General features: G+C 39.5%; 1 protein-coding gene across 2 annotated transcripts in view; it reads left to right on the top strand.

Annotated features, from left to right (window-relative positions):
- Lrp6 (LDL receptor related protein 6) overlaps window positions 1–13091 on the top strand; it is a 124200-nt gene that overhangs the window by 78698 nt on the left and 32411 nt on the right. For both annotated transcript variants that reach the window (XM_036180507.1, XM_036180508.1), the window contains 5 exons: window positions 1279–1495; window positions 1934–2223; window positions 3406–3632; window positions 6733–6917; window positions 7476–7802. In XM_036180507.1, the coding sequence (XP_036036400.1) occupies window positions 1279–1495; window positions 1934–2223; window positions 3406–3632; window positions 6733–6917; window positions 7476–7802 (1246 nt within the window). The remainder of the gene's footprint in view (window positions 1–1278; window positions 1496–1933; window positions 2224–3405; window positions 3633–6732; window positions 6918–7475; window positions 7803–13091) is intronic.

Raw genomic sequence — 13091 nt, 5'->3', positions numbered from 1 at the left:
AATATAATCTCTTACACTAGATATACATCAAATATTATTGAAACTTGCAAATGATAGTACAAGGATACAGCACAGTTTTGTTTGATCAGTTTCCAAGTGCTGGATTTCTTTGATGGAAGTTCAGCAAATATATGTGAACTTTGAGAGAAGATAGAAAAAATAACATGTGGTTGCCCATACAAACAATTACAGAGCTGACTTATTTGGAACACCCCACCCCCTTACCTTTCCTGTCTCCAGTATCCTTTGCCAGCCTCTGAGTTGTTATGTAGTCTGAGGATGACCTTGAACTTCTGATCTTCCTGTCTCTACTATGTCCCCCTCCCCTTTTTCTTTGTAGTGCTGGGGACTGAATTTGGGGCTGTGTGCTTTCACCAGTTGAGCTATATCCTTAGCCCCTTACTTGGAATGTTTCTTACTGAGTTTATGGATTCAAAAGTTAATATTTGCATGTAAGATTATATCTGTTGCCTTTTAAGGTTTGTAGAGGAAGGTGTTGTTAACATGTTCATATGTTTAGTACCAAAATTAAGATCTCTGACGACTGATTTGCCTAGCATACAGGCCATTTACAATTGCAGCAATAATCTTATGAAGGAAGTTAAACATTAGGGAACTTTCTCCATCACTCCAAACAAGATTAGTACAGGTTGCTGCAAATACATGGCTGGATTTACTAATAGTGCTCTTGGGTAATTGGGAAGAATAGGAATAGCCTTGAAATATATTTGCACAGAGGGTTATTGCAGGCTCCATGTACAGTACTTTATAATAAGGACCTCAAAAGAGTAATTTACTGAGATATCTTATCCTTTTATCTATTAAATTTTTGTTGATGGTTGTTACTTAAGTAATAAAATTAGAAGCATTAATTCTCTTTACAAGTGATGTGACTTTAGTGAATCTTAAGTTTCCTTAGAGAAAAAGCTAGACTCTAAAGGATGAATTAAAACATTATAAAGCAAAATAGTGTGTTATATACTTTATAATCTGAGAAAAACATGCAAACTTAAATTAATGATAATTTATTGAATTTTGACAGTCATTTAATGTAAGAGTTTCATACTAAATCTAAGCTTACTAGAAACATTTTAAGGGAATAATACTAGGAAATTAGAAAAAGAGGCAAACAAGAACTTAAGGTGAATGTTTGGAATTATTCTCATTGACTCGTTTTGTTTTGTGATGCCTTGTCTTAGCAGGGGTCCTCATTTTACACAGCTTCAAAGGGTAAGTCCTGACCTAATCTTCCTCCTTCTCTTCCAACTTAAACTGAAGGTTATGAATGCTGACGGCACTGGGAGGCGAGTGCTGGTGGAAGACAAGATCCCTCACATATTTGGGTTCACCCTGTTGGGTGACTATGTTTACTGGACGGACTGGCAGAGGCGGAGCATCGAAAGAGTACACAAACGGAGTGCAGAAAGGGAGGTCATCATAGACCAGCTGCCCGACCTCATGGGACTGAAGGCCACAAGTGTTCACAGAGTCATTGGTGGGTCATTCCAGAATCTCTTAGAAATGGAGACTAGATCTAGAAAAGATGAAGAGAGACAGGCAGCAGCTTGTAAAGCATAGAAGTAAATTGTTGATGTTCGAACGATCATCTTTACTGTATCTGCCTAGTATTCTGACTTCACAGTGTGCTCCTGTTATGTGCAGACCCATAGGCAGCCATCTTCATCAAAAGAACTCAGCCTTGCTGTTTAAGTAATACATCTTATTTTAAAGCTTCCTGTGGGTATAAAGCATTTGTTCACATTTTTACATGGATAATCCTGAGACTGCTTGTTTGTAAAAATAGAGTTAAAACTAGGTCAGGACCAACACAATCATGTCTTTATGAACCAAATGTATCCTACTTTAGAAGTGAATATGTGTTGATAGTGTGAATATGTGTTTTTCTGTGCCTTTTGTAACATTTTTCTTTCAGGTTCCAACCCCTGTGCTGAGGAAAACGGAGGATGTAGCCATCTTTGCCTCTATAGGCCTCAGGGACTTCGATGTGCTTGTCCCATTGGCTTTGAACTCATCAGTGACATGAAGACTTGCATTGTTCCTGAGGCTTTCCTTCTGTTTTCACGGAGAGCAGATATCAGACGCATATCTTTGGAAACCAACAATAATAATGTGGCCATTCCTCTTACTGGTGTCAAAGAAGCTTCTGCTTTGGATTTTGATGTCACTGACAACAGAATTTACTGGACTGATATATCACTGAAGGTTAGCAAAGAAGTTTGGAGTGTTACTGCCAGGGCTGAAAGTGAGAGCTTGAATTGCAATGTCATTGAATTACACAGCTACAATATAACAGCCTATACCGGCTGACTGTGGTAGGAAGTGCTGATTGTGAATTATATCAGACTTTTGTTTTGTTTTTCTTAGAATTAATATTGAGAAGCTTATTGAGCTAGTGAGGAAACTCTTCACTATAAAATATGGAGGATAGTCTCTTTTTCCTTTAGATTGTGACTTTATTTCAGATAACTTTTGTACACTTCTGACTTACAAAAAACATGAGATGTTGGAACCATACAGTTGGATTCTAGTGGTGTTTAAGAAAAGAAAATCTACTAATTGAGCGGAGTGGCGGGGAGTAAATGAACCTTGGCTTCAGCTGGGTGAACCACCATCTTGCAGGACTTTTGTATTAAGTGAGAGTATATGCAGATACACACCACTTAGACACCACTTAGCCTGGAACTTGTCAGGAGCTAACATCTGTTATTAGCTTTTAAAATTGACAGGTTTGAAAATCTTAATGATCATACAGAAATTGGTTCTGTTTATTTTATGAGCTGAGAGGTAGCTGAGGTCTGAATTGACACTGACCTAGCATACTTTCAGGCATCTTCAGAAAACTGACTACCCTTCTTGTTCACTTGATTACCTAGAAATTTCATTCTGGGTAGATGGCTCTATGGGTTAGATTGTGTATTATGTGAACATGATGACCAGAGTTCAGATCCCTAGACCCCATATTAAAAGCTGTGCCTGGCTTTACATGTCTGGAACCCCAGTGTTGAGGAATAGAGACAGGAAGATCCAAGAGCTTGCTGGCTTGCTAGTCTAGCTCAAGCAGTGAGCTGCTGGTTCAGTGAGGGATGCCATCTTAAAGGAATATGGGGAAGAGTGGTGGAAGAAGGCCTGGTGCCCTTCTCTGTCCCGTGCCTGTGCGTACCCAATGTACCAAGGTCAACAAAACAGGCATCCCACTCCACTGCCTTCAGAAGAAAGACTTTTGGATTCTTCACCATTTCAGAAATTTCCTACAAAAGTGGCTATAACACAGTTGCATTTATTAGAATTGTCACTTCTGCATCTTTGTACCACCAATAATCCAGACTTCTGGATAATGTTTTAACCTTAAGTCTTGTGTCTTAGTTGCACATTTTATTTTTGCAGACTATTAGCAGAGCCTTTATGAATGGCAGTGCACTGGAACATGTGGTAGAGTTTGGCTTAGATTATCCAGAAGGCATGGCAGTGGACTGGCTTGGGAAGAACTTGTACTGGGCAGACACAGGAACGAATCGCATCGAGGTGTCAAAGTTGGATGGGCAGCACCGACAGGTTTTGGTATGGAAAGACCTCGACAGTCCCCGAGCTCTGGCACTGGATCCTGCTGAAGGGTAAATAGCTTTATGTATGTATTCTTCATAGCTATATCACACAGTGGTTATGGATTATATCCTTGATACCTTAATGTTTATTAATAATCTGACAACTAAATGATAGGAGAGCCCGGGTGGTGGTGGCGCACGCCTTTAATTCCAGCACTCGGGAGGCAGAACCAGGCGGATCTCTGAGTTCGAGGCCAGCCTGGGCTACAGAGTGAGATCCAGGACAGGCACCAAAACTACACAGAGAAAAACCTGTCTCAAACAAAACAAAACTAAACCAAAAAAATGATAGGAGAGATTTATATTAAAACCAGTTATTGCCGGCAGTGATGGCACACACCTGTAATCCCAGCACTGGGGAGGCAGAGGCAGGTGGATCTCTGTGAGTTCGAGGCCAGCCTGGTCTACAGAGCTAGTCCAAGATGGGCTCCAAAGAGAAAACCTGTCTCAGGGGAAAAAAAAAGTTATTGCTGGACATAGTGGCCCATGACTATAAGACCAGCATTTGGCATGCTGAGGCAGAAGCATTGCTGTAAATGGAGGCTTTTCTATGTCCCGCCCCATCCTGCAGCCACTTCCAGATAATCACTCAAGAGGCTTATATTAATTATAAATGTTTGGCTGATTGCTCAGGCTTTTTACTAGCTAGCTCTTACATTTAAATTAACCCATTTCCATTCATCTATGCATCACCATATGGTCTGTGGCTTACTGGCTCTCTGACATCTTATCCCTTGGGCAGCTGGATCGCATCTGCCCGACTCTGCCTTTCTTCTCTCTGTATCTCCATTTGGCTTTCTCATCCAGTCTTATTCTGCCTGGCTATAGGCCGAAACAGCTTTGTTTATCAACCAATAAGAGCAACCATATTCATAGCATACAAAAAGACCACCCCACAGCACATTGCTACCAACCTCACCTACATTATGAATTTCACGCCACCTTGGGCTACAAATAGAGACTTTGTCTCAAAAACAAACAAAAACAAAAAAACCCAGGGCATTCATATTTTGCTGCTTAATAATAATTCAATGCTAAAATTTACTTCGTCATTATAACACTGAATGAAGAAAGTAAAATAGATTTCGCAATAAAATATTAACTGATCAGTATTAATATACTGAGTGAACAGTGTTGATTTATCATCATCCTGCATTTAGTTACTACTGTCTCTCAAACCCTCCGGTATGCAGATTCCAGACTTCTATTTGAAACCACTAAAACAGTGTTCTATACTGGAAACAACTAACGTGGGTTTCCCATTCCCACTCTGGTTTTGCTTTCTACAATTCTACTTACCAGTGGTCTAGAAATAGTGGATAAAGCATTCAAGAAATGAGCAGATCATACGTTTTAAATTGCTTTTATTATGCTATGTATTTTTTCTATTTTTTTATTAGTTGTTAATCTTTTGGGGGCAATTTTATACATTAAACTTTGTATAAATGAGTATAGAAATAAACATAGTTTATGTAGTTTGTTAATATTGTAGTTTCAGAAATACAATATGGGGGTTGTATTAGAATGTATCCCTCACAGGTAGTGGGTAGATTACTATGTATTTTAGAAGTGCCATTCATTTTATCTGTGAATGTCTATGTGTGTCTGTATGTTTATGAATGTTGTTTAAAATCCAATCCAAGTCCTTGCCCCCAAAAGTTGCATTTTAGGATACACATTAGTTTGAAGTGGGCAGTTAGTAAGTCTTTATTGTAAACTTAGAAAATCAGTGGCATTATGTAATAGACTAACCTGTTTATTACAGCACAATTTTTTCAGAATTAGGTGGTCCTTATTGCAGGAATCAGCATGTTTTCATGTAGCAGCTGAGACTCTTTAAGAAAATAGTTTGTAATGAAATTCTCACATTAAGTTCACCATTAGGTTTTTGTTTATATAGTTGGGAGGCCACATGAAGGACAGCTTCTTTGTACACTAGTAGTTATAGTGGGATTATGGTGATCTTTGCTTTAAGTGCTAGTTGCCAGTCAGATAAACTCAGTACTCGGAACTAAGGACTCTACTGTAGGTCACTGCTGGCAATTGTGAAGTTTCCCTATGGATTTAAGTGGTGTACACATTGCTCTCAACTGACAAGAGCAGATGTAAACAAAATCTAGGACAACTCTGATTTTCAGAAAGCAAATTCATAGCAGTGCTAATAAGTAAACATTTAGTTGACAGGCTGTTGAATGAATAGATGTCCTTTAGCATTTCATGAGCTGGCATGTGGAGTGATTCCCCAGGCCCAGTGCTCAGGGAGCGTTAGCAGCTATCTAGCTTAGCTGGAAAAGCTTTGGTAAAGGGTAAGATTCTAGTTCTAGCTATGATGTGTAACTGACTTGGACACATGAGATGGAGCTTTCATACTTCTTTACCATTTTGGCCTTCCATATATAAAAAGTCATAGGGAACACTAAGATTAAAGTGACCCCTCAGAAAAGTAATATGTAAGTAGACAAATATTTTAAAATATCGTAAGGATATTTATAAGTAGTTGTGTTCATTGCTCAGTCAATGTACTAGAATGGTACATTGTGCTTATTAATGGTACATTGTGCTTATTTGTGTAGTGTGTTCCCTTGAACGGTATGACCAAATACATTTTCTAGCTTTGCCTTTGTTTTGAGCCTTTCAAAGGCTACTGTTTGTTTTGACACTAGTGTACTCTTGCAGCTTGTTTTTGAAGGAAGTTGATTATACAAGTTGGAAGGTAAATCGGTATTTAAAAATTGTAAGTTGCATTCAGAAACACAGAAAGTTATTTTGGTAAAGTGCACCAGATTCTTAGACCAGACCGTTAATCATTTTCTTAATACCAGTTTTTATAAATATTAATGCTGCAGTAAAAAAAATCATTGGTTTGTTTCCAGTTCCTAGGTCTGGGTGGAACAAATTGATTGGGAAGACTAAGGAGAGCTACATGACTCACATCTTTTTTGGAAATGACTAAATACTTGGAAGAATCATAGCCATGACTTTGTTTTTTCAATTTACTTAAGTTACTATATATTTTCTTCAAGTTTATTCAGTTACTATACATGAATATGACCTCTTTTCTCCAGAAAATCAAATGTGAACTATTAAATTTCCATTGTTTTGAATCTAGATTTATGTATTGGACTGAATGGGGAGGAAAGCCTAAGATTGACAGAGCTGCTATGGATGGAAGTGAACGTACTACATTAGTTCCAAATGTGGGGCGAGCAAATGGTCTAACTATCGATTATGCTAAAAGGCGGCTTTACTGGACAGACCTGGACACTAACTTAATAGAGTCTTCTAATATGCTTGGTAAGTTTCCTGCTTTGTTCTTAGGTGCTGCATTCATGGAGAAGTCAGTGGTGCCAATCATTGTCTAGATGCTGTTGCTGACACTTTATGTCAGTAGCTAGCTTGTGTCTGTTTTATTATTACTAATAGTCACCCAGTGACAGATTTATATATTTACTATGCAAAGTGTCATTCCTGTTGGATCTGTACTGATATTTTTGAAGGGATACTCTTGAGGTGCATATATATTTCCCTATCTTCTTGTGGCAGAAAGAAATACTGAACTGTTAAGTCCTCATGTAGAGGAAATAAAGCAAAAATCAAAATAGACTACAGGAATTTAAAGAAACTTAGTAATGTATAGCAGGGATATGAGTTTGAGGCATGGGGTCAGACTATAGATGGATTAATTTCAGAGGCCTGATCTGGTTTTAGAATTGTTTTTATGAATTGTTCTATTTTAAATTGCTTACAAATATAATTTTCATATGATAACCTCCCCCCATCCCCCCAAGGCACTTGTTCCTCACATGGTTCATTTCTGTGACTCTCCTTTGTCTACTGACTTTCCCAAAATAGGACTCAACCGTGAAGTTATAGCAGATGACTTGCCTCATCCTTTTGGCTTAACTCAATACCAAGATTACATCTACTGGACAGACTGGAGCCGACGCAGCATTGAACGTGCCAACAAAACCAGTGGCCAAAACCGCACCATCATCCAGGGCCATTTGGATTATGTGATGGACATCCTTGTCTTTCACTCCTCCCGGCAGGCAGGGTGGAATGAATGTGCCTCCAGCAACGGGCACTGCTCCCACCTCTGCTTGGCTGTGCCAGTTGGAGGTTTTGTGTGTGGATGCCCTGCCCACTACTCCCTGAATGCCGACAACAGGACCTGTAGTGGTAAGCTACAGTACCCCAGAGGCAGCTAGGACTAGAGGAGAAAGCAGCATTTTATATATTTTATATACTTCTTTGAAGTATATAAAACAGGACAAACATAAGCATTTTAATTGTCTGTGAAGCAATAGTTGACAGATGGGGATGATTTCCGTGCCAACATAGTGCGTAGTCATGGCTCAGAATTTGAAATTATGAGAGAGAGGGATGTCCCTATGCCTTAGTCAGAGTTCTGTTGCTGTGAAGAGACACCATGACCATGGCGACTCTTATAAAGGAGAACATTTAGTTGGGGCTTGCTTACAGTTTCAGAGGTTGAATCTGTTGTCCTCATGGTGGGAAGCACGGCAGCACACAGGCAGACATGGTGCTGGTGAGTTAGCTGAGAGCTCTACATCCAGATCCACAGGCAGAGAGACACTTGGGCCTAGGACTATTAGATAAGAAAATTAGATCAGATCAGGAACTCTTGGGAGGCAGGAGACTATGAGTTTGGAAGAAAGTGACAGCTTGGTATAAGATTTTAGGTATAATTAGTGAAATCACATTGTTATCTAAGGAAATGTATCTGAGATCATATAGGGAAGGATTTAATCTATTCTGAAATAGGCTTCAATTATGGAGAAAGAACACAGATTATAATTAAGAGTTTATACTTTAGAGATTCCCACATATTGTTTTTTTCTTTATGCAAACTGTTTTAAGACTTAATTTTTCTCATTTTAAAAATGTGAATAATAGGGGCTGGAGAGATGGCTCAGAGGTTAAGAGCACCGACTGCTCTTCCAGAGGTCCTGAGTTCAATTCCCAGCACCCATATGGTGGCTCACAACCATCTGCAATGAGATCTGGTGCCCTCTTCTGTGTACATAATAAATCTAAAAAATGTGAATAATAATAGCTAGAGTTGCTATAAGAGTCAGTAAGATGTATGAAATCAGTGCATGAAAAGTATTGTGGCTCTGGGGAAGACCTGGACTACTGGTGTGGTGGTGATGGTGGTGATGGTGGTGATGGAGAGCTGCTCATGGACTCTGGCTGTGCTTTAGAGTTAGAATAACTCTTGGAAGTGAGCTTGGTGTGGAGAAGAGAGATGCAACAAAGCAAATATGGTTTCCAAGTTTGGTGTCAGAGTTGATGCACTAACAGAGGGAAGTGGTTAGGCTGAAGGCATGTATTTCAGAGCTGCAGGTATTTATATGAGGTTACCTACAGGGAGAGTTGAATGCTGGGCCCAGCAGACTTGGGAAGGACCAGATAACAAGTTTCAGGCATGTGGGTGTGTAGGCTCTGTTAACATCTCTCAGGTCTTCCTAGCTCTGTCCACTGTAGCATGCATGACAGCAGCCACAGACAGTGTTACAGAAAGGGGCAACGACCAGGTTTGGTTTATGGGCCACAGTTTGCAATATCTTATGGAGAGAACAGAACAGACCTAACAGCCAAAGAAATTGGTTCAGAAGGACAAGTTTGCAGAGGGCACTGAGAATTGTCATAGCTGGAAAACCAAGAAAAGTAGAGAACACCGAGGTGCCAAAGAGCAGAGAGAAGACGGTTTCAAACCAGAGTTGCTGAGCGCTGCTGAGAGGTTAGATGAGGTCTTAAAAATAGCATCCATCCTTTAAGCAGTTGCCTTCCATTTTGCTTAAGGTGGGTCTTCTGACCACGAAGACAGAAACTTTAGGAAGGGATGGTGAAAGACAGGTTGGAGAACACTTGGACAGTGAGTTGTACAGAGAACAGGAGGAGCAGTGACATACTTGGGTATTCCTCTCGAGAACCTCAGCTTTTGAGTGGAAGGAGAAAATGGAGTGAGAACTGTTTGAGAATAGAGACATAAGGAACATCTCAACGTCCTGAGATCATTGTGCGTGTAGCTGCGTATGTCCTGTAGGTTGGTTGGCTGGTTGGTGAGTGAACACCATGGTGAATCACTGTTGAGTGCCCTAATATTTGTGTTTGACTGTCAGTGGTGTGTCGAGGCTTCTTGTGTGCTCTTCTGAGTACTATGTCATATTTGCATGGAGTTCTGTTATGTATTATGAGGAGCTTAATGCATAAGTTCTTGCTTTCAAAAGTGTTTCAGCATTGTTTAATTTGCATCTTGACTGATTTTAAAAGCCAGTTCAGACCAGCTTGTCTCTGGTCTCAAATGTGACATGCTTTCTCTCTCATTCAGAGTAAAACCCCTGACTTTTACAAGACCTTCAGGGCTCCACATGAGCAATATCCCCCACTTCAAAACAGCTTCTTTATCCCTCACTTCATAACTGCATCTTTATCCCACATACCCCAGTTTCCTTGTCTAACCCCAGTTTCTATTTTTCTTAAATTTGCTTTCTCTATAACAGACATACTGGTCTCATTGCTGGTTTCAAATATGCAGATCAGTCCCATTTCAGGACTGTTGAGCTGCCTATTTCATCTGCTTGGCATGCTCTTCCTGCAAGACTTTGCGTGGTCATCCTTCATGTCTAAGTCTCTGCTTCCTTGTGACCTATGTAACAAGGCCGAGTTTGCATCACTTACAATGGAAAAACTTCCACCAGTATCATTCCCACAGCTTCCTTTCCAGTAGCACTCACAACACGTTGTGTATAATATCATTTATACACTCTGTTATTTACATACTGTTACTTCCTTTGTTATGCTTATTGCTTACTGTGTATTCCATGAAGCAGTAGTACCTTTGTTTCTGTTTTCTTCATTGATGTATCTGAGGTGCTTCTGGTCCATGGCAGACAGATGGATACCATTGTTAAATAAATGAGTGAAGAAATAAGGTTCTGGAAGGACATTTGGCCTTCCACTCAGTAGCTTTTGTGATCTTGAGAAAACTTAACTTTTCTGAGTTTGCTACCTAGTACATGATAATGTAGGGATTGAATGGCATTCTGTGTGACATGTTGGACTATAGGAATTAAATGACATTCTGTGTGATGTGTTGGAATAAAGGGATTAAATGGCATTCTGTGTGATGAGTGACATGCGACATGTTGATAATATAGGGATTAAATGGCATCCTGTATGATGTATACATGTTGGAGTTTTTCAATAGCTATTTCTTTTCTTTCCTTCCTCTAATTTTATTGTTACTTGCAAAATTAAGGCTATAGGGCTGTCTTTGTTGTCATTAAGTGCTTATTTATTTAGGTCATTTTTTATTCTTTCATTTAATATGTCTTAAACACTACATGCTAGGCTTTATTTTAACCAGTGGAAAATACTAACAGTGAATGAAATAGACAGAAATGCCTGTTTTCATCAACCTTACATTTCTCTGGAACTGTTAAGATGAACAATATGAGGGCTATATGGTGATGAGTGTTATGCAGGAATATTAAAAGGAAGAAAATGTGGTGACTGAGATTGCAGTGTTAACTAGGTTACTGGGAACTCCATGCTAAAGTGACATTTATATCAAGACTTGAAGGAAATGAGATGAGCTCTGAGGATGTCCATATTTGACTTGACAGGTTACTCAGGAGGTTGGTAGTGGAGTGAATAAAGACATTGAGAGATGAAACAAGAAGCCAGATTTTACAGTCTATCTTTAGTACTGAAGTGGCTCTATGGTACCTTGTGTAAACTGGAAAATGTTGATCCCTTTGGACTCACCCCACGTGCATAGCTTGGCTCATAAAATGAAGGTTGCATATCTGTCCTTACTCAGTGCTTTTGGTACCACGAAGGGAATAGTCATATGCTGTAGGCTTGCCCACGGAGAGTTTCCTGTTCATACCCAGGAGCAACCCCTTCCTTTAACTTAGATGAATGCTGGTGCTAACAGAAGACAGCTGGAATTGCCCTCTGGCTTCCTAGGGAAAAGTCTAGGAAAAAGACTAGGAAAACCCAGTGGCTATTTAATTTTATTTTACTTTGAGACAGGGTCTATTAGGCTGGCTTAAAGCTCTTTCTTGACCTTTTCATCCTCCTGCATCATCTTTCAAGTCTGTGATTATAGTAATGTACCACTCTGCTTAGGTTTTTGTTTTTTTTTTTTGTTTTTTTGTTTGTTTTTTTTTTTTTTTTTTTTTAAAGAACTTTCTATAGGAGATGTGAGAATGTGGTTGAGGATGAGAGGATAGATTTAGACTTTTTAAATGGCGTATGTTGTGTCACTTTAAGCATGGATTGTAAGAAACTCAGCTTCCCTTGAGAAACAGTCCACCATTTATAATTGTTAATTTTCTAATTACAATTTATAATTACACTTCAGTTTAATTGTTTGTGTACATGTGCAACACACTACACGCTTATCCCGTGGCATACATGTGGAGGTCAGAGGAGAACTTTAAGGAGTTGACTCTTCCTTTACCATGTAGGTCCTGGAGATGGAACTTGGACCACAAAGTTTAGTGACAAGTACCTCTGCCTTACTGAACCATCTAAGTGTGTTCTTAGAGTTGAACTCTACTAAAATTGCTCATGGTTGTTAGGTCAATGTGTGATGAAAATTTCTAGTAGACTGGGTACTTCGTGAATCTTCTAAGCTATGCGTGGACTTTTCACTAATGAAGGACTTAACAGAAGTACAGTGTACCAGGCTTCATTGTCAATGCCAGTGAGTTCTTTTATATATATTTGAGTGTGATTGTAAAGACAGACCCAACCACAAGTAAGAGCCGTGAGGATTGGGAGTTAGGCAGGGCGTTCTGGTGTGGCCTCCTTAGTTTACATCCTTGTGAAGGACCTGCTTCTGCTGGGTAATGGCTGAGCACCAAGAAAAGTAAAGTATTGTTATCAAATTTATGTATATAAACTATAGGAAACCCCTGTCCCCCACTGCTGTCATTTTTTGTGGTTTCCATTACCTGTAGTCAGCCTCCATCTGGAAATGATGCGTGGAAAATTCCAGAAATAATTCATAAGTTTTAAATTGCATGTGGTCCTGAGTATCACAGTGCAACTTATTTTCAGTCCTACCCAGGATCTGAATTATTTTTTTGTCTCACACTTCTGCTCAGTATGAACTATCCTCCTGATAGTTCCTTAGCAGCCATCTCTGATGTCAGATCAGCTGTCACAGTATCCTGAGTGCTTGTATTCAGGTGATCTTAATTCTCCTTAGTAGTTTCCCCAAAGCAAAAAGTGGCAATTATATTATGGTATATTATTATAATTTTTCTTATTCCTCTGTTTGCCTGTATGTATGCATGTCAATCACAGGTGTGCCTGGTGCTCATGGATATAAGAAAGGGGCATTGGATTCCCTGGAACTCAAGTCAGAGAAAACTGTGAACCACCATGTGGGTGCTGGATATTGAACCTGGTACTGCAGCAAGAGAACAA

The sequence above is a fragment of the Onychomys torridus genome, chromosome 3 (genome assembly GCF_903995425.1).
Source record: "Onychomys torridus chromosome 3, mOncTor1.1, whole genome shotgun sequence".
NCBI classification, from domain to species: Eukaryota; Metazoa; Chordata; class Mammalia; order Rodentia; family Cricetidae; genus Onychomys; species Onychomys torridus.
The sequence above is the reverse complement of the archived record's forward strand: the minus strand, read 5'-3'. Positions and strand labels throughout refer to the sequence as shown.